Raw genomic sequence first — 22,518 nt, 5'->3', positions numbered from 1 at the left:
CAATGAATCCAAATGGCCTGCACTTAAAAATTAATGAAGCCCTCAATGTATGCTTTTCTCTTGCTGAATAACATTGGCTTTATTTATCAAAAATGCTTTTAGAGAAAATAAGTGTATCTTCATTCCATTAGGTATCCTAGGAATTGATATTACTAATCTCACCGATGAGTTGTTTCCAAATACAACTGATTGGGAAAAGTCTTTTGTGATTTAAAACTTCTAATATTGGATATTTGTGAGATTCCTATTTCTGTTCCAGGATCTAGTGTAATGGACATGTACCCTCTAACTAGGATGGTACAAGATACAAAACAGGTTCCTCACACTCATGAACGAGAAATCAATGTCATGCTTTACAACAGCTATTTTCACCAAGTACTTACTATCTGTTCTGAATCCATCATTAAGGTGAGTATGTATTGGCTCTTCAGAAAAAAAAAGGCAAAGCAAAATTTTCTCTTTTTATGGATAAGTCTTTGAGTGATTAAGTAAATGTAGAGGTACATAAGATGAGACTTGACAATAGAGCTATTTTTAAGGACTCACAAACACATGAAAAACAAGTATTTTAAGCCAGCTCAGACTGCTTGCTATTAAGCTACATTCTTAAATAAATAAATAAAGCTAGTTTTTGCTAACAGAAAGGAACTTTAAAGGAAATATACTAAGGAAAGAGAGCTAGCATGGATAGATAGATAGATAGATAGATAGATAGATAGATAGATAGATAGATGATAGATAATTTTTAAATCCAAGCTCTGAGCAGAGGATATGTTAAGAAGGAAGGGGAAGGAATTTACAATGTTTAGTATAACCCCTATAGGTTCAGGATATGTAACAAGTGCCTTAAATTCATGATTCTTATTTAATCTTCACATTGGTTCCTTGTGGACAGATAAAGGAGTCCATTTTAAAGATGAGGAAAGTAAGACTCATAGTGATTAAGCAACTTGCCCCCAGATCACATAACTAGTAAGCATTGTAGCTGGGATGTGAACCCAGGTTTGTCTAATGTAGATACCCGTGTCTGTTCCTCTGTATTCCACTGCCCTGTCATTACCATGCTCCCCAGAGCCAGGGTACGCAGCCATCCTAAGTGCATCTGTAATTCTGATCACCGAAGCCATCCAGCAGTGATGGCCAGCAGTGTTTGCCTCAGAGGGTCATCTTTTTATTTCATGCACGCTCTCCAAAAGGAGACATCTGGAGCAGTAGTGAACATCCTTTGGAGACCCTTTAAATCCCCTCTGGATCTTTGACCTTCTGTGCTCATCCGCTGGAGATTTTCTTAAGCCCAAATCTCCAGAGCTCAGTTAATTATCACCTAGCTCTGATAATGTCTACAGAATAAGTAAAGGAAAAGTAACACTAATAACAACTCCGTTTTCACAAATACTGACCTCTAGGGGGGAAATGTCTTCCTTATAAGGGGAGAAGCAGGGAAGGAATTTATCTAGGTGAGTTTTCATACCTGACATTGGTTGAAGAGGGATCATACTTCAAGCCAGGAAATGGATGACTTCTGAGACCCAGTCAGGCAGTGTCACTCATTTCTCTTCTCTTTTGAGGACCTTGTCTGCACTTGGGGGGGCTCTCAGAGGTTGAGAATGTGGTCTCTAGGGCCAGACTGGCCTCATTCAGATCAGTCAGTGGCCTTTGGTTGGCCTCCAGATGATTCTGTGAGCTCCTTCTCGTCCTGTCTTTCTTCTTTGACTCCAGCTGCAACCACTGTCTTTCAGCTCTCTGGCCCTTTGCTTATGCTGCCCCTGCCCCACGTACCTTGAGGGCAATTGTTCTGTGTTGCCAGTTCAGTTTCATAACTCACTGACAGTCTAGTTTACATGTGAGCATGGCAGATCCACAAAGGAGAGATTTAGACCAAAAGGCTGAAGGTCTAGAGCCTCAACTGTGTTTCTGAAGAGAGATAATGATGTGTCTTGACACATTTCTGAATGTTCTGATTACACCCAGCCTGATTATACAGCCAGCCTTCTCTGAAATCATTCTCTCTCCCCCTAAGAGTGAGGCCCACGTCCCTAATCAGAACACTTCTTGGAAGGGTCAGTGAACATCTTTCTCAGGGTTCTCTTAGATGCCATGCTGTTCACCACAGATTCTGTCCTGTGACTTCTGACTAATTTGGATGAGTGTCAACAGGGAATGAATCCAGTTTGATGGTTTTTTTTGTCCGTCGTACTTGTAATTGTTAAATTTCGATCTTGCTGCTAATCTTGCTTCCTGCTTACAGTAGCAAAATTGGCTCCTTCATCTACAGCCAGGGCTACCTGGAATAGTCATTGCCTGTCTACATATGCAGCAGACATACTCCAGGGTAGCACGGTACCTACTAGATGGCACTGCATCTTTTAGAACTTTCTTTGATCAAACTGACATTCAGGGCAGAACATTGAGAAAGATTTTAGAAGTGCATAGTACCAATTCTGAGGCTGTTTCAAATATTATAAAATTTCTGTAAGAGCTAAACAGTATATGAATAATTTGATTTTTTAAAATTCTTTCTACTACAGGTTTGGGAACTCGAGACTGGCCTCCAAATATACCAGATTTTAGACCCTCATGGCTTCAATGTTGAACTGACCTCTGCAGCTATTAATGAAAGTGGATTTCTTTTTGCCACAGGAGCATGTAATGGTTAGACTCATATCCAGAATATGACTTCCATGCTTTAGTGCCTTGAAAATTTGTGCTAGGAACTCATTAGTTATATGGGTTAGAGAGAGCATGAATCAGGCTGGAATATGTCAGCATGCCAGAGACTGCTCTGCCTGACTGAACATCAGCAGGCTCTTCTGTAATGGGTATCAAAGTCCATATATCAATACCTCACATCACATTTATATTATTGCCTTAATGTTTGCAAAAGTCTTTCACACATATCTCATTCTATCTTTGATGGGACTTATTTGTGTTGCACTGACTCCTCTTGTCCTTTTACTTCTGGGTACCGCCAGCTAAGAGATGGATATTAGATTTAGTGCTTGCTGATAATATTTTCACTTCCAGTAGGTTTGGGGACCAGACAAAATCCAGCCCACTTTATTATATAACACCTAGAATTGTATACTGGATTTGTTTATAAATCTAAGCTCCTTGGGGGGGGTGTCATGTCAAACTTGAGAAGATGTCAAGCTCAGGTAGTGTTATGTCACTTGCTCCTCCTCATGCTATAGAGCACTGAGTAGAACTTTCTGGAACTAAGCACTCCAGCCTACCTCAATTTTCACTTCACCTTGCTCTGACCTCCCATGAAAGAACTACTTTATCTAGACAATATGACCAACTTGTATGCACTGCTCATAGTTTATTTATTCTAGGGATACATTTACTAAAGAAATTCTTGCTTGTAAGCCAGTTGGTGGGATGAGTGAACATCCTGATGTGAAAGTCTGATTTTTTTAAAGTGTAAGAGACAACAATACACATGAGGTGAAATCATGAATGCTAAGTTGATGGGATGTGAGTATATGTACCTGTTCTGCATGAGGAACGGTTCTTCAGAAAGCAGTCTCACTGTTCTATGAGCACATTCTACATACATATGAAAATTAGTTATAATAAAAATTCTGAGCAATGCACACAACTGTTATTAGACATAAGCATTAGCAATTCATACAGATGACTAAGATAGTATTGTTTTCATGCAAGCAAGTCATATTTCATTGTTAGTGCCAGGGTCTAGAATTTCTTAAACATGGGCAATTTGTCCTCCTCAGAGGTAATTGACAAAGATGCTGGGACATCCTAGGATACCCTGGAAAGTAGGATTCTCTCTAACTCTCAGAGCAGCTCTACTCACAAGCCAACAGTCCACCTCATTCCCACCCACCCACCACCTAACCTGAGCAGTACCTCTCCCTGACCTCTGACCTGTTAAATCTGACTGCCAAGGTCATAAGGTAGCAGGAAATTTGACTGTGACACTGTGGTCCACATATCCAGGACTGAATAAGGGCATTCCTTCTTTTAATTGTTTATACGACTATGTTTCTCCAAGACTATAAAGTCTTTGAGGGCAGGAATTATGTCTGTTCACTTGGCATTCACAGCTCCTCATGCAATGCTGACGATAGAGGGAGAATTTAGTCAGTGCTTAATGATGTTGTGAGCAAATGGCAGGAGTTGTGAGTACTGCTGATAGAGAGAACCTAGCAGAAGGGGAGAAAAACAACACAGTGAGAATATTCCTGATGTCTAGCAGGAGTAGGCTGGGGGATCAGAAGTGGGGGCAGAGGTGTAGGATTAGAGGCAAATGAAGGAAGAAAAGAGCTGTGAGGAGCAGTCCACTGGGTTCTAAACCTGAGGTGGCCACATGAAGAGGACTCCTACACAGAGTGATGATCTAGAAACAACCATTCAACATCCATGCTGTGTATCACACCTCCTGGCCCCTTCATCAAGCTCCGTAAATTGAATGACTTAAGTTAACTATAAAGAAAGTAAGATTTCAAGAAACTCAATATCCCCTTTGCATTTCCTTCCATGTAACCAACTAAACAACTCAAAAGTTGATAGATTTCTACCTGCTGGAATTCTCTTAAATGTTTTATTACCCAATAAGAGCAAAAGTCTTCAAACACATCAGCACCTTAGGAAATGTGATGTTATTGGATGATCTTTTACTATGAATGACTATTCTGGCATGATATTAGATAAATGGAAAGATATTGGGCAGTATTTAGCAAACTGAAGAGTTTGGGAGTATAGGGGCAGAAAACATCTTCAGACAGAAAGCTCAGTTAGGAGTCTGAGTGTTTCAAGAAAACTGTCGCAAACTTCAAGAAATTGCCTAGTCCTGTTCATTTTTATCAGCCTTTGAAAAATCAAGGCATACAGAAATGTATTTTGTGCACAGCAAGGCTAAGGAGACTCAGGTGTCAGTCTTAGTAGGAAATAAATGTAGGGTAAGTTGTTGGCAGAAAGCTTTCAATTAGATCAATTTTGTCTAAGATAAAAGCCAAGCTTTCTACAAATTATTTTTTATCTACATAGTCTTTTTCATGTGTGCTCAGGGACAATTAAAATCTGGGACTTTGGCAGTGGGAAGAAGATGAAAATGTTGCCAGAAGGGAAAGATTGGAAGGAGGAAGAACACTGGCTACGGCACCTGATTTTCCTGAAAGCTCAGGAAAAACACCAGTACTTGATCCTCACCTTGGAGCGCAACGGGAAGATCAAAATGATCCAGGTTTGCAATCCCAGTTTTATATTTGTACTCTATGTGCTCTTCTCTATGTGCTCAACGGAGTTATTGGATGATGCCCATTTCACTCTTCTCTTGCCAGTCATCTGAGAATAGCATTTCTCCACTATTCTTCCTAGAAGGCTCTTAATTAAGAGCATCCTTGCCCAGGTCCAAGCAAAGAGCAAAAAAGAGTAGCTGCTTAATGACAGCATCTCACCCACCCAGAGTTTGCTGAAGATGAGTCAGGAACCTCTGGAGCAGGTATCATAAAGGTGAAACTTACCCACAGCTACCACCTCTGACATTGTTTATACCCTCATCTAGGGATAATCCACTGGCAGAGCTGCTCCCCAGCAGGCGCTGTGAGAGGCAGCAGTGATTCCTCTCTGTCCTTAGAACCCATAATGCATTCAGGGATGCTCAAGTCACTTTTTCAGTTTGTCACCAAAATTGTTTTGTTTACTGTAAGGTTAATGATGCAATCTGCTCAGGGCCATTTCAGGAGGATTGAGGTAGTCTAATTTATTTTTTCTGTGAGTCTATTACCACCGAAGAATGCTAATGCCTACTTCATATTTAAAATGAAGGCTACATCATTTATCCTGGCTACAGAGTGGATCTCTCTCTCTCTCTGCCTAGAGCTCAAGGACTCATTGACTTTATTATTCCTCTTCTGAAAGCTGAGATCAGAAGGAAAAAAAAATCTTAAATTAGGTTAGCAATCATGAAATCTCAGCATTGATTAAGGTGACTGATGGCCCTGCTGCTGGAAAAAAGGAGTGAAAAACATCCCTAATTCAATATATTCTTCCCATGTTGTCTGAGCAATCCAAATAGCACCATAGAATGGGATTTCTTAGTAACATACCCTAAACACAGCAACGTATTGATTTCCTATCTTTAAGATAGTGCAGTTGACCATTAGGATGCTTTTCCTAACAGATGATGTCTATTACGAACACTCCTTTTTTAATGACTACAAAAAACAGCCTGGTGCTGCTCCCACATCAAAACCGGTTTTGGTTTTACACAGCATTTTTCACTTTGATTATTCTGGTTCTCCAAGTGTCCAAAATCCATAGGCTGGGCTTGATGAATTGCATTCTTGCTCTGCCCTGAGCAGGTGCTCAAGGATTGAAAGAATGAAGAAATTTAGGAAGTCTTTTATAAAAATATACAATAGTAAATGTTTGGGAAACTTTTTCTTTAAAAAAAAAAAGATAAAAAAAAGATTTTATTTGTTTATTTGATCCAGAGTGAAACAGAGAGAGAGAGAGAGAGCACAGAAGGAGAGAGAAGCAGACTCCTCGCTGAGCAGGGAGCCTGACATGGGGCTCCATCCTAGGTCCCTAAGATCATGACCTGAGCCGAAGACAGACACTTAACCGACTGAGCCACCCAGAAACCCTAATGTTTGGGCAGTTTTAGGGAATTTTTATTAATGTTGGAGGGAAGAACTTTATAATAAGCATAATGTCAAGTGCACATTTACTTATTATTTATTGTTAATGCCTTATTGTTATTATTTGCCTATTAAAAAGAAAATAGGGTTTGATTTACATATTTATTTTCCAGAATACTGTTGTACCTTGAACAACATGGGTTTGAACTGTGTGGGTCCACTTATATGAAGATTTTTTACATAACAGTATTATAAATGTATTTTCTCTTCCTTATGATTTTGATAACATTTTTTCTAATCTACTCTATTGTAAGAATAAAGCTAATAATACATATAACATACAAAATATGTGTTAATCATCTATGTATGTAATTGGTAAGGCTTCCAGTCAACAGTAGGCTATTAATAGTTAAGTTTTGCAGGAGCAAAGAGTTATATGTGGATTTTCAACTGAGTAAGGCTCATCACTCTTAACCTGCATGTTGTTCAACGGATGTACTTTTATTCATTCCTTTTTTTCCCAATGAGCATTTAGTAAATGTGTCTCATGGACCAGAAAGACATCTTCCCTTTCAATGAGGAACTTACAATTCATATGAAGGGTTGATATTGATCTAACTATTACAAGGGTTATGAATACTTGCACAAAGTACTACATGAATTTACTGTGGTGGGCAGTGCCTACCCAAAACAGAGTTGGGGTAGATTTCTTTTTCCACTGATTTCCAATGAAATACAAACTATTTCAAGAAACACTATGTGCTTTACATGTGCTAGATATTTTTCCATATCCCAAGATTCCATGGAAAATAAGGTATTTATGAACTAGATTATTCAGACCAACCCTCCACTGAAAACAATGAAAAGTTCTGGAAAAAATATTTACTGAAATTCTCAACTAGCATTAAAGAGCTAACAATATTGGTAACTAAATATCGATCAAAATTTTAGTGTAAGTGGAGAATGAGAGAGGTAAATGAAGAACTAAAATACCATTGCTCCTTTTTTGTTTGTTTTTGTATATTTTTATTGGAGTTTGATTTGCTAACATATAGCATAACACTCAGTGCTCACCCCACCAAGCGCCCCCCTCAGTGCCTGTACCCAGTCACCCCGCCCCCCGCCCACCTCCCCTTCCACTACCCCTTGATCTTTTTCCAGAGTTAGGTGTCTCTCTTGTTCTGTCACCCTCACTGATAATTCCCACTCATTTTTTCTCCTTTCCCCTTTATTCTCTTTCACTATTTTTTATATTGCCCAAATGAATGAGACCATGTAATGTTTGTCTTTCTATGATTGACTTACTTCACTCAGCATAATACCCTCAAGTTCCATCCACGTTGAAGCAAATGGTGGGTATCTGTCATTTCTAATGGCTGAGTAATATTCCATTGTATACATAGACCACATGTTCTTTATCCATTCATCTTTCGATGGACACCGAGGCTCCTTCCACAGTTTGGCGATTGTGGACATTGAGCTATAAACATTGGGGTGCAGGTGTCCTACCGTTTCACTGCATCTGTATCTTTGGGGTAAATCCCCAGAAGTACAATCGCTGGATCATAGGTAGCTCTATTTTTAATTCTGAGGAACCTCCACACAGTTTTCTGAAGTGGCTGGTACCAGTTCACATTCCCTCCAACAGTGTAAGAGGGTTCCCCTTTCTCCACATCCTCTCCAACATTTGTTGTTTCCTGCCTTGTTAATTTTCACCATTCTCACTGGTGTGAGGTGGTATCTCATCATGGTTTTGATTTGTATTTCCCTGATGTCCAGTGATGCAGAGCATCTTCTCATGTGCTTGTTGGCCATGTCTATGTCTTTCTCTGTGAAATTTCTGTTCATGTCTTTTGCCCATTTCATGATTGGATTGTTTGTTTCTTTGCTGTTGAGTTTAACAAGTTCTTTATAGATCTTGGATACTAGCCCTTTATTTGATATGTTATTTGCAAATATCTTCTCCCATTCTGTAAGTTGTCTTTTAGTTTTGTTGACTGTTTCTTTTGCTGTGCAGAAGTTTTTTATCTTGATTAAGTCCCAATAATTCATTTTTGCTTTTATTTCCCTTGCCTTCATAGATGTATCTTGCAAGAAGTTGCTGTGGCCGAGTTCAAAAAGGGTGTTGCCTGTGTTCTCCTCTAGGATTTTGACGGAGTCTTGTCTCACATTGAGATCTTTCATTCATTTTGAGTTTATCTTTGTGTATGGTGTAAGAGAATGGTCTAGTTTCATTCTTCTGCACGTGGCTGTCCAATTTTCCCAGCACCATTTATTGAAGAGACTGTCCTTTATCCAGTGGATATCCTTTCCTGCTTTGTCAAATATTAGTTGACCATAGAGTTGAGGGCCTATTTCTGGGTTCTCTATTCTGTTCCATTGATCTATGTTTTTGTGCCACTACCATACTGTCTTGATGATCACAGCTTTGTAATACAGCTTGAAATCCAGCATTGTGATGCCCCTGGCATTGGTTTTCTTTTTCAATATTCTCCTGGCTATTCAAGGTCTTTTCTGATTCCACACAAATCTTAAGATTATTTGTTCCAACTCTGTGAAGAAAGTCCATGGTATTTTGATAGGAATTGCATTAAATGTGTAAATTGCCCTGGATAGCATTGACATTTTCACTATATTAATTCTTCCAATCCATGAGCATGGAATATTTTTCCATCTCTTTGTGTCTTCCTCAATTTCTTTCAGAAGTGTTCTGTAGTTTGTAGGGTATAGATCCTTTCTTTACCTCTTTGGTTAGGTTTATTCCTAGGCATCTTATGCTTTTGGGTGCAATTGTAAATGGAATTGACTCCTTAATTTCTCTTTCTTCAGTCTCATTGTCAATGTATGGAAATACCACTGATTTCTGGGCATTGATTTTGTATGCTGCCACACTGCCAAATTGCTGTATGAGTTCTAGGAATCTCGGGGTGGAGTCTTTTGGGATTTCTATCATGTCATCTGTGAAGAGGGAGAGTTTGACTTCTTCTTTGCCAATTTGAATGCCTTTTATTTCTTTTCATTGTCTGATTGCTGAGGCTAGGATTTCTAGTACTATGTTGAATAGCAGTGGTGTGAGTGGACATCCCTGTAGTTTTCCTGATCTTAAGGGAAAGGTTCCCAGTGTTTCTCCACTGAGAATGATATTTGCTGTGGGCTTTTCATAGATGGCTTTTAAAATGCTGAGGAATGTTCCCTCTATCCCTATACCCTGAAGAGTTTTGATCAGAAATGGATGCTGTATTTTGTCAAATGCTTTCTCTGTATCTATTGAGAGGATCATATTGTTCTGTTTTTTTCTCTTGTTGATATGATCTATCATGTTGATTGTTTTATGAGTGTTGAACCAGCCTTACATCCCAGGGATAAATCCCACTTGGTCATGGTGAATAATCTTTTAATGTACTATTGGATCTTATTAGTTAGTATCTTGTTGAGGATTTTTGCATCTGTTTTCATCAGGGATATTGATCTATAATTCTCCTTTTTGGTGGGTTCTTTGTCTGGTTTTGGAATTAAGGTGATTCTGGCTTCATAGAACAAATTTGGAAGTATTCCATCCCTTTCTACTCTTCGGAACAGCTTTAGGAGAATAGGTATTATTTCTTCTTTAAACGTTTGATAGAATTACCCAGAGAAGCCATCTGGCCCTGGACTTTCATGTCTTGGGAGGCTTTTGATGACTGCTTAAATTTCTTCCCTGATTTTCTGCCTGTTCAGGTTTTCTATTTCTTCCTGTTCCGGTTTTGGTAATTTGCAGTTTTCCAGAAATGTATCCATTTCCTCTAGATTGCCTAATTTATTGGCATATAGATGCTCATAATATGTTTTTAAAATCGTTTGTATTTCCTTGGTATCAATTGTGATCTCTCCTTTTTCATTCGTGATTTTATTAATTTGAGTCTTTTCTCTTTTGTTTTTAGTAAGGCTGGCTAATGGTTTATCAATCTTATTAATTCTTTCAAAGAACCAACTCCTGATTTTGTTGATCTGTTCTACAGTTTTTCTGGTCTCTATTTCATTGAGTTCTGCTCAAATCTTTATTAACTCTCTTCTGCTTGGTGTGGGTTTTATTTGCTGTTCTTCCTCCAGTTCCTTTAGGTGAGAGCTTAGCTTGTGTATTCAAGTTTTTTCCAATTTTTTAAGGGATGCTTGTTTTGTGATGTATTTCCCTCTTAGGACTGCTTTTGCTGTATCCCAAAGATTCTGAATGGTTGTATCTTTATTCTCATTAGTTTCCATGAACCTTTTTAATTCTTCTCTAATTTCATGGTTGCCTATTTCATCTTTTAGCAGGATGCTCTTTAACCTCCAAGTATTTGAGCTTCTTCCAAATTTATTCTTGTGATTGAGTTCAAGTTTCAAAGCATTATGGTCTGAAAATATGCAGAGGACAATCCCAATCTTTTGGTATCAGTTGAGACCTGATTTGTGATCCAGTATGTGGTCTATTCTGGAGAAAACTCCATGTGCACTTGAGAAGAATGTGTACTCAGTTGCATTTGGATGTAAAGTTCTGTAAATATCTGTGAAACCCATCTGATCCAGTGTATCATTTAAAGCTCTTGTTTCTTTGTAGATGTTGCTGTCTCTTGTAGACAGCAAATAAATGGGTCTTGCTTTTTTATCCAGTCTGTAACCCTGCATCTTTTGATGGGATCATTAAGTCCATTCAAGTTCAGAGTTACTATTGAAAGATATGAATTTAGTGTCATCATAATACTTATTCAGTCCCTGTGTTTGTGGATTATTTCTTTGGACTTCCTCTTTCTTTTACAGAGTCCCCCTTAATCTTTCTTGCAGAGCTGGTTTGGTGGTCACATATTCTTTCAGTTTCTGCCTATCTTGGAAGCTCTTTATCTCTCCTTCTATTCTGAATAAGAGTCTTGCTGGATAAAGTAACCTTGGCTGCATGTTCTTCTCATTTAGGACCCTGAATATATCCTGCCAGCCCTTTCTGGCCTGCCAGGTCTCTGTGAAGAGGTGTGCTGTTAATCTAATATTTCTCCCCATATAAGTTAGAGATCTCTTGTCTCTTGCTGTTTCAAAGATTTTCTCTTTGTCTTTGGAATTTGCAAGCTTCCATATTAAATGTCAAGGTGTTGAACGGTTTTTATTGATTTTAGAGGGGGACCTCTCTATCTCCTGTATGAATGCCTATTTCCCTCCCCAAATTAGGGAAGTTCTCAGCTATGATTTGTTCAAATATTCTTTCTGGCCCTCTGGCCTCTCGGCGCCCTCTGGAACCCCAACTATACATAGATTTTTCCTTCTGAGGCTGTCATTTATTTCCCTTAACCTTTACTCATGGTCTTTTAATTATTTTTCTCTTGTTTCCTCAGCCTCTTTCCTTGCCATGAACTTGTCTCCTCGTCACTCACTCTTTCTTCCACCTCATTAACCCTCATCATTAGAAACTCTAGTCATTTTGCTCAGTGCAGAGTGGCTGTATGAGCAGGCTGCCTCAAGAATATCAACCATGACCTAAGTAAATTTCACCCTAGATGATTCTGCTGAGGTCAGAGACCAGAAATTGAAAACAAAGATCAGAACAAAATAAAACAAAAGGAACACTAAAATGAAAAACAAATTTTAAAACAAAGTAGTAAAAAATAAAAGGCCAGGAATCCTAAAGAAGAAGAAAAAAATAAAAGAAAAAGAAAAAAAGAAAGAAGGGGGGTACTGGGAGATGGTGGTTGTGAAGAAGTTGTAGTGGTAGGAGAATGTAGTCTACCTGAGGGATTCTAGAGAATTATCCTCTTGTTTCTGAGTATATTAAGTTCTACATATTAGAAGATGCTCAGTCCCAAATTTATGTAAACCAGAAATACTTGTAGAGGGCCCCAACACTGACCACCAAAACATAAATGAGATAAAAGAGGGGGGCAGAATGGGAATGAGGAATCTCACAGAATGAACTAGCATGGTATACCACTTGGTTCTGGGTGCATACTGGTCATGTTTCAGAAGGTATCAACTTCCACCATTGTAGAACAAAATGAGGCAGAGAAAACAAAAAACACAACACAACACAAAACAAAAACATATCTTGTATATCTCCCGAGATTAAGTTGAGTATGTTGAAGGGAATCTAGAAGTGGAAAATATATCCAGGACCTGTAATTGTAGAAATATGAAAGTCAAAAGGAAGAATCTTAAAAATGAAGAGGTGGTAACATATTGTAGTTAAGGTGGGAAAGCAGAAAAAAAAATTGGAAATTTATAGTCTGATATAAAAATGAGTTGTACTGAGAAAAGGAGAAAAAAAGGAGGGGTACCCTCTAGTTCTATATACTGTAAATCTCTCGACTTCCCCTGGAGCTTTCCAGTGCTGCTCGGTCAAGAACTTGCTCTTCCCCTGTCCTTCCAGCTGGTCTTCTGGGGGAGGGGCCTGCTGTGCTGATGCTCAGGTGTGTGCACCTGGGGGAGCGGCCCGCCCCCTGCCGGGTGCCGGGCTCAGTGGGAGCTGTTGACCCCGTGAGGCCCCTGCTCCCTGGCGGCCCCCTCCGTCCCAGGCACAGGGTGACACCAGGAGGAACAGCCCCACTGGCGGCGGCCAGCTCCCCAGCCCTGGCGTCAGCTCCCGCAGTATCTCCCGCAGCTCCCAGTCCGCACTGGCCTAGGTGCTCCCGGGCGGCGGGGGCGCTGACCTGCACAGCTCGGGGCCCCCGGGAGCAGGGGCGTCCTCGCTGTCCTGGGCCCTCCCCGCCTCCGCCTGTCCCGGGGGAGCGCGGGATCCTGGGCTGTGTCCCCGGCGCCCTGGGATGGGGGCCTGCGCTGCTGGCATCGCGCTCCGGGGGCCGCGGCTCCTGAAGGCAGCAGGGCGCAGCCCCCTCCTCCGGAGCCCCCGGCTGACCCCCCGGCTTCTCCCGAGGCCCCCCGGGGGCTCCAGCCCTTTACCGCGCCGCCGGGGGTGTGCGGGGCGCTCTCCCCCCGGCGCCCCTCCTCTCCTAGTGACCCCGGGGGACTGGGCCCGCTGCCCCTCCTGCGGTCCTGCCCCAGTTCCCTGCTGAGCGCCTTCTCCTCCTGGAAGAATCCCCGGTGGGATTTTTAAAGTTCCCGCCTCTCCGGGGCAGGGCTCTCCGGTCCCTGTGCTCTCCCCCGGCCTCAGCCCGGCTCCTCGCCCGGCCCCTCCCACACTTGACGCTTTTTTTATTTTTTTCCCGCCTTCCTACCTTGTTAGAAGCAAAAACCCTTCTCTCTGTAGCGGTCCGGCTGTTCTCTCTTTAAATCTCAGGTCAAATTCATAGGTTTTCAGGATGATTTGAAAGTCATCTAGGTAAGTTGGTGGGGCCTGGTGACTTGGGGACCCTGCTCCTCCACGATCTTCACTATCTTGCCCTGCCCCGCCCCCTCCTCTAAATTTCTTATATTTTTCTTTACTTTTTACTCATGCTGACTGTTTTGAAATATTTTTCTCTAGTTCTAAGCTATCAGTTCAATCTCAAAGAGAAATTAATTCTCCTTCAGTTCACCAGCCAAATACTTAAATTTGAAGGCCATGTTTTGTTGTTGTTTTGCTTCTGTTCTGAACTTCCCCAAGTACTCTTCAATTTTGCTCAAGTTATCACATTGCCAGTCGTCTAAGTCACAGATCTGTTCCACATGTTTTATCTGTACCTCTCTCTGGATACTAGCCCCTCTTGGCTACGTTTCTTTTTCTGCTCTCTCGGATTCAGCTACTAGAAAAACACAGGAGGTGGCAGTCCTGGGCGGGTGAGGTGTTCGGCTAGGTTGTTCCGAGAGCTGGCTGTTGCAGTGCCCACAGCACACCCCCGTGGAGACTACAGCAGGAAGCCTTCCTGCTTCCCAGTCTCCCAATTTGAGAAGTACAGAAGGCTCAGTTCAGCTACTCCTCCACTCCTTGGTGACAAGGGACACTAGCTATATGCCATACTTTGCATTGCCCCCTGTACCCCCCTTCTCCTGGGGATTTAATCATATTTGCAGAATAATCATCATGTTCAAATCTTACCCTTAGAGTCTTCCCCACCTGGGTCCCCAAGCTTTTGTTCAGCCCAAAAGGTAACAATGCCATAACTTTCCTCCCCAGACTCCAGCCTTCCTTCTCTGCTTGCCTCCGGAAGCCGTTGGGGGGCAGGAAGGTAGTTACTTCTTAGAGTCAGAGCTGGGAGTGGAATGCAGGAAAGATGCAACAAACCTCTATCTTCCCAGACGCTCAGCTGCATTAAACAAACAAATAAGCAAAAACTCCTTCGCCAGTTATATTCTTGAACTCTGCTAATGTGTGATGTGCTTCACTAAGGTGAAGTCCCTGTAAGTTTTATGTATTTCTTCTTAACATCTTCAGACCAGTTCTTAGTGGCTTGACCTGTAGTGGCTCCCTTGCCCTTACATTCTTGATTTTATTTTCCCAAGTCTCAACAAACTGTTTGTGCCACTGCCTGGTCCAGTCACAAATGTCACTGCAAGAGCTTTCTCAGGCCTGGCCTTCTGGCCATATCATGGGGAGGCAGATTATGAACCCACTGGCCAGTCAATGCAACGTTCTGACCACAAGACAAGGAAACAATAATCGTTTCATGATCTGTTTTAAGGAGTCAGAATTACATCCTGCCAATATAAAAATTTGTATAAGTTCAGGATATATTTGCCTCCAAACCCTTGCTGATAAAAAATCACAGGGGGTGCCTGGGCTTGGTCAGTTGAGCATCAGACTCATGATTTCAGCTCAGGTCATGATCTCGGGGTTGTAAGATCAAGCCCCATGAAAGGCTTCATGCTCAGTGGGGGGTCTGCTTGAGATTCTCTCTACCTCTTACTCTCTCTGGAGCATACACACACTCTCTCTAAAATAAACAAAATCTTAAAAAAAAAATAGATTGGTGAGATATTATTGTCATAACATCATGAACCTAGTGGTGTGGGAGTTCAGAGATTTTGACTAATTAAACCAAAACTAGTTCAAATTCTGAAGACTCACTCACTGTCCTTTACTGTCTTTCCATCCACATAACTTTATGTGCTATAGCCCTGTTTGTGACTCCCTTAAAGCAAAAGATCTTCCTTTACAAGATGATTAATGTTATACATGCTCATAGCATCATGTGAACTGCTATCTTCTGGGAGCACCAATTCCTGAAGTCTACCTACCAATACCAACCTGAGATAAAAAGTTTCCACTAAGGAAACTTGTGAAAAAAAATAAGGGTAATTTTTCATAAAGCTAGATTTACTTTATATATATATTTTTTTAAAGATTTATTTATTTATTCATGAGAGACACAGAGAGAGAGGCAGAGACATGGGCAGAGGGAAAAGTAGGCTCCTTGTGGGGAGTCTGATGTGGGACTCAATCCCAGGACCCCGGAATCACGCCCTGAGCCAAAGACAGACACTTAACCACTGAACCACCCAGGCATCCCTACTTTTTATAATTTAAGGTTGTATATTTCCTACTTGTTGGTATTAATCTATACCCTCTCTTCATAAAATGATGATAACAGTTTCCAGTCCCCTTCTCTCCCCAAGTCCTCTCTTGGTAAAATTAAATGTTAGTGATCCTAAGTCAATATTCTAAAATTTGTTTTTGTTTGGTTTGGTTTGGTTTTACTACTCCATGGATTTAGAAAGTCTGAGAGCCACCGTGTCCATCAAGGTAGCACATGAACTTAGCCAAGCTATTACTCAGTATGTCCATGTCTGACCACTTTCTGGCTATTGCTGAGCTTCCTTCTGCTCCACACTGGCACAAACTCTAACCAAAGACCCCTCTAGCAGGTAGGAGGGCCACTAGCATACTTCTAAATTAGCATAGGTATGAGGTAACAGAGGCATTCGCGTAGAAACGTAAAGCTTCTGAAAAATGAAAGAACTTTTACCTATCCACTAGCTGAAGTCCTAATTTTACAAATAAGGTAAATAAGGCCCAAAGGGAAAGAGATAGTTTGCCCAGTTTCTCTCTAGAATTGAGACTGGAAATGTGTTGTCTTCACATCTATACCAATATTCTCTCTACTTTATCACAGCTGCTCTCAACCTAAAATATCTGTGCTCTACTAGCAAGATAACCAAGCTTAAAATTTTGACTTTAAAATTAAAAATTAATTTTTTAAATATTTTATATTAAAATATAAAAATTCAAAACTTAATAGCTTCTCATCAATAACAACCAATTAGAAAACAGAATGATCACATTATAATAACAAACAAAAATAAAAGGTACCTAAAATAAATTTAACAAAAAATATGCAAAACTTTATGAAAAAAATTCCTAAAGAACATAAAGAACAATCTAAATATATGGGAAGATACACTATATTCACAGGTGGGATATCACAAAGATCTCTTTATTACATTCAAAAAAATAAACATGTCTTAAAGAACAAAGTGAAAACACAAGTCACACACTGTGGAAAGAGGTAACAGACTGTGTCCCAGGTAAATGAGAAAGTTTTAGGAAACAGAATTGCTAAAGGAATCCCACAAATCCAGAAGTAAAACACTGCAAGAGGAAACTGTACAAAGGACAGGTGAGAAAATCCAAATGGCTCACACCTGACAAATGTTCAACTCACTAAATTAGGAAAATGTGATTGATATAATTAATAAATTTTAAATTTCATTTTAAAATATCCCTTTTAAAACCCATCATAAGCCCCCCCCCCAAAAAAAATTAATCAATTTAAGCCAATGTTGGCAAGAATGTGAAGAAGGGAGAACTCTTATCTAGACCCTCATGGGGATGGGATGCCTGCATGGCTCAGTGGTTGAGCGCCTGCCTTCAGCCCAGGGCATGATCCTGGGATCGAGTCCCACATTGGTCTCCCTGCATGGAGCCTGCTTCTCCCTCTGCCTGTGTCTCTGCCTCTCTCTGTGTGTCTCTCATGAATAAATAAATAAAATCTTTTTAAAAAAATTTAAAAAGACTCTCATTGGGGTGGAAATGGGTAAGAGTGCTTCAAAGAGCCACTGGTAATATCTAGTCAAGTCAATAATCACATATCTTACAATTTAATAATTCTACTCCAGGCATATGCTGCAGAAACTATGCACCTGTTCATGAAACAAGCAGTGAAAAATTGGCAGCAACCTGAACACCGTAGCAGTAGAAGAGTGGATAAAGAAATTGTACAATAAATTCATACAATCTTATAAAGCACTAAAAAATAAATGACCTAGAGTTCCATGTAAGAATTTGTATAAATCTCAAAAATATGTTAAGGGAAGCCTGGGTGGCTCAGTGGTGGAATGTCTGCCTTCAACTCCAGGCATGATCCAGGCTCCAGTATAGAGTCCCACATCGGGCTTCCCACGGGGAGCCTGTTTCTCGCTCTGATTGTGTCTCCGCCTCTCTATGTCTGTGTCTCTCATGAATAAGTAAATAAAATCTTTAAAAAACATGTGTAATGTTAGTGAAAAAAAGTTAAAGAATTCATACAATTTGATGACACTTATAAGACGGTAAAAAGCCTAAAAGCTGGGTGTTTGGGTGGCTCAATCTGACTCCTGATTTCTGCTCAGGTCATGATCTCAGGGTTGTGGGATCAAGGAAAATATACAAAGGACAGGTGAGAAAATCCAAATGGCTCACAAACACCTGAAAAATGCTCACAAACACCCCCTGCATGGGGTTCCATCCTGGGCAAGGAGCCTGCTTAAGATTCTCTCTCTCTCCCTCTCCTTTGCTCCTCCCCTCACTAAAAAGCCTGAAAGCAGTTTATTACATATATACAATGTACATGTATATATGTACAATAACATGATATATGTATTCGTAGAATACACGTATAAGTTTATGTAGAAATATTAAGATTTCCCTAACTAACATCATATTCAGGTTACTAATGACCTCTGGTAAGGAAGAAAAAAACAGTTTAAAGAGGGCTGGACGGGGCTTAAGATTTGATAAAGCCAGGTGGTGGGTACATCATTATATGTTCTATTTTTCTCTATACCTTTAAAACAGCTTCAAATAAAATAAATTTTATCATGTACTCACTGTATTTCTATTGAAGGGTAAAGAAGATGATATGTATCTCATGGTGATATGGGAGCTGCCCAATGTTGTGCCTTTCCTACAAGATGGGAATCACACTGTGTATCTGAGGACATCTCCTAAATATAGGAGCCTGCGTATTCCTTTCCCAGATGTCGAGTTGGTAGAGAAAAACTTTTCTCAAAGTGTTAATGTAAGTTTCATTTCTTGATGTTTTCCTATTTATTATGGAAAATGATAAACATACAAAAGTAGAGAAAATAATGTGTTGTACTTACACATACTAACTAGCATGCACCTCCAGAAGTTATGTGTGCATGGCCAGACTTATTCCTATTTATTCCTACCACTACAACCACTACAAAAGAATTATTTTGAAGCAAATCCAAGATATTGTGTCATTTCATCCCTAAATATTTCAGAATGTATCTCTATGTGATAATGACTCAAAAAAATGGCATACCATTATTTTTAAGATTTTTTCTAAAATAATTTTTAAGAAGTCCTTAGTATCATCACATATTTAAATAGTGTTCAAATTTCTTTGATTGCCTCATTTTTTTTTATAGTTTACAAGGATCCAAACAAGGTCCGTTTGTTGCACTTAGTGGAAACTGTCTTTTAAATCTCTTTTAATCTATAAATATCTTTCCATTTCTCTCTTTTTCTCTTGCAATTTATTTATTGAAGTTACTGGAGAGTTGGTGCCATAGTTTCACATTTTCTATATTTTGTTAATTGCACTCACCTCATGTAATTTAAGGAGTTCTGTGTGTACTTCCTCTAACCTGGCTTCACTGCATGAGCTTTGATTTTATTTTAGTAAGACTACATTGATGCTGTCATATACTTCCATCAGGACTCACAAAATGACTGGTTGTCTTTCTTTTAAAAAGAAGATAAATTAATTTAAAATCTCCAGGATTTTTTGTGAGGGGCTTATATCTACTCAGTATGGCAGGGGCATGTGTTCACACCTGAGGGGTAAAGTGTGTGGCATGTTTCAGGCTAACGAACAGAGACATAAGGAAGCTGTCTTCTTTGTTCCCATAAAAATTTAGGTCAATTGATTTTTTTTTTTAGACTTTATCAACCTTATTTGCTTACTCTAATATTAGCTCAAACCATTTATACTTTTCAGTTTTTGCAAAGATAAGTGGTCAGAGACTAAAGAATGCAAGAAATTACAAATTATAGAGGGAGAGATTAAAGAAAGTCTTGTTTTCACCACTGTCATTACAGAAATGAAGTTAATTTGAGAATGAATGGTATAGCTTGTTTTAAAGATTTTGGAAAATACTTTTTAAAGATTTATATATTTATTTTAGAGAGAGGGAGAGAGAGAGAGAGCAGGAGCGAAGGGAGGGGCAGAGGGAAAGAATCTCAAGCAGATTCCCCACTGAACACAGAGCCAACGCAGGGCTTGATCTCACAACCCTGACATCATGACCTGAACTGAAACCAGCTTAACCTACTGAGCCTCCAGGCAACCCTGGAAACAATTATTTTATTATGCTATAGAGAGATGTTGGATTATTTTCCCTCAAATTTAAATGTTAGTTTAGCATTGCAATTCCAATTCCAATCACTGTTAGTTTAAATCATTGTTTGCCAAAGGATTTGAAATCAAAAATACACAGTGACTGTGTCATGATGACATCTTCACATAACACGTGCCAGGGTGGAAGAACAGAATGCATCTCCTTAAACAGTCATTCTATTTTTGTTTGTTTGTTTAAATTTTTATTTAAATTCAATTTGCCAACATAAAACACCCAATGCTCATCCCATCAAGTGCCCTCCTTAGTGCCCATCACCCAGTTACCCCATCCCCCCACCCACCTCCCCTCTAGCAACCCTCAGTTTGTTTCCCAGAGTTAGGAGTCTCTCATGGTTTGTCTCCCTCTCTAACTTTTCCCACTCAGTTCCCCCTCCTTTCCCTTATAATCCCTTTCACTATTTCTTATATTCCACATATGAGTGAAACCATAATGATTGTCCTTCTCTGAATGACTTGTTTCACTCAGCATAATACCCTCCAGTTCCATCCATGTGGAAGCCAATGGTGGGTATTCATCCTTTCTGATGGTTGAGTAATATTCCATTGTGTATATATACCACATCTTCTTTATCCATTCATCTGTCAAAGGACATCATGGCTCCTTCCACATTAAACAGTCATTCTAATCCATTTCTTCCAACTCCACACAATTGGAAACACTAGATTTGGTTCTACATTCCTTGTTAGGAGTTAATAAAAATAGGATGATGATTAATGCAAGTTATTCAAATTTGATGCAGTTGGTTAGTTATTACATTGGTGATGATAAATGATAAATGCTTGCTTTGGGGAAAAAAAGGAAAGACTTCTGTAATAAATTAGTGAAATAATAAATGAAAGTGCCTTTTAGCATTATAATAAAAAGGTAAATTATCTCTGATTTTGAGTCCTGAAGGTTTGTATTTATCATAATTAGTGTTTATAGCACTTCTTTTTGCAACATATTTTGAAATTACTCTATAGATGGAAAGTTTGCAAAAGTCACTTAGGGAAAAAAAATGAGCTGTGTATGGAAATTCTTTTTTTAATATTTTATTTATTCATGAGAGACAGAGAGAGAGAGAGAGAGAGAGAGGCAGAGACATAGGCAGAGGGAGAAGTAGGCTCCATGCAGGGAGCCCAATGTGGGTCTCGATCCAGGGACCCCAGGATCACACCCTGGGCCAAAGGCAGGCACTAAACCACTGAGCCACCCAGGTGTTCCTGGAAATTCTCTTTTTCTAAAACTCTTCCATTTATGAAGCACTGTTTATTGAACACCTGCTATGTAGCATGCACTGTTCTTAGCACCAGGAATACAAAGATTAATGAGGTATGGGACCTGTACCACTGCACTATGACAGCACAGCAGAGAGCTTGGAGGGTTAGGCCAGATGAGGTTCCTAAAAATAATTGCTGGTTAGATTTGGAAGAATTATCAAGACTTAGCTCAGCCCAGATAGGAAGTTTCTAAGGGGGGGGGTTTGAGAAGGCAAAGTGAATGTCAAGTGGGGGAGATAAAATGAAAAATGCCACAAAGGTAAGAAATTGCTTGGTTTGCAAGGGATAACTGCAAGTATCTCAGCATTGCTCAAGGAAGACAGGGAGTGAGGGAGATAGAGCTGGATAGATAGGTAGGGCTGGATCGAGCTCAGGATATTAAGACATATGAATATTGTATAAGAAATGGAAAACCATTGCAGGGCTTTAAATGAGAAGTGACATCATACTGGTGTTGTGGGTAGCACCTATGATGTTGCTTTGATGATGGTTTTGAATGGGACAAGATTGCAGACAGAAGGTTCAGGCAATAATCCACTGTTTTGGTTAAAGGAGATAAGACCATGATAAGGAAGGTGGTGGAAGGAGAGGTTTCAAGGAATATTTATGTGGCAAAAGTAGCAGAGTTTGGACTTCATTCATTAGTGGTTGATGTCATGCAGTTGGGAGGCGGGTCCTGAGAGAAAAGAAGGAATCAAGGACAGTGTGGAGCTAACTTGAAATCTGAACTGCGATGTGGTGCTACCAGTGAGCTACAGAATAGAATGAAATAACATGCTTGAAGGAGGCTAAAGTTTACACGTATTAACTTTGAGACACCTGTAAAATTTCTAAGTTATTAAATATACAATCCTGAAGCTTATAGAAGGGGATTGATTAAATTATTAGGGCATTGAGATTGGCAAGATTGCCCAGAAGAAGTTGGAAAAGAGGAAAAGCAAATGGGCTAGAGGTAAACCCTCAGCATATTAATATTTAACAGGTTGACAGAATAAGAGGGTATCAAATAGGAAAAGAAAAGGGTTGGGATGCATGGGTGGCTCAGCAGTTGAGCATCTGCCTTCAGCTCAGGTCGTGATCCCGGGTCCGGGAATCATGTCCTAAATCGGGCTCCCTACGAGGAGCCTGTTTCTCCC

At 39.9% G+C, this 22,518-nt stretch overlaps 1 protein-coding gene across 5 annotated transcripts in view; it reads left to right on the top strand.

The window, feature by feature from the left end:
* The window catches only part of WDR64 (WD repeat domain 64), a 143,680-nt gene that overhangs the window by 87,415 nt on the left and 33,747 nt on the right, over positions 1-22,518 (top strand). For all 5 annotated transcript variants that reach the window (XR_012032903.1, XM_072830405.1, XM_072830403.1 and 2 more), the window contains 4 exons: positions 260-408; positions 2,529-2,652; positions 5,031-5,206; positions 18,581-18,754. Coding sequence is in view for 4 of the 5 variants with exons in the window: in XM_072830405.1 (XP_072686506.1) it covers positions 260-408; positions 2,529-2,652; positions 5,031-5,206; positions 18,581-18,754 (623 nt within the window). In the remaining variant the exon portion in view is untranslated. The remainder of the gene's footprint in view (positions 1-259; positions 409-2,528; positions 2,653-5,030; positions 5,207-18,580; positions 18,755-22,518) is intronic.

This window comes from Canis lupus, chromosome 6, assembly GCF_048164855.1.
Source record: "Canis lupus baileyi chromosome 6, mCanLup2.hap1, whole genome shotgun sequence".
NCBI lineage: Eukaryota > Metazoa > Chordata > Mammalia > Carnivora > Canidae > Canis > Canis lupus.
This window is presented reverse-complemented; position numbering and strand designations above follow the sequence as displayed.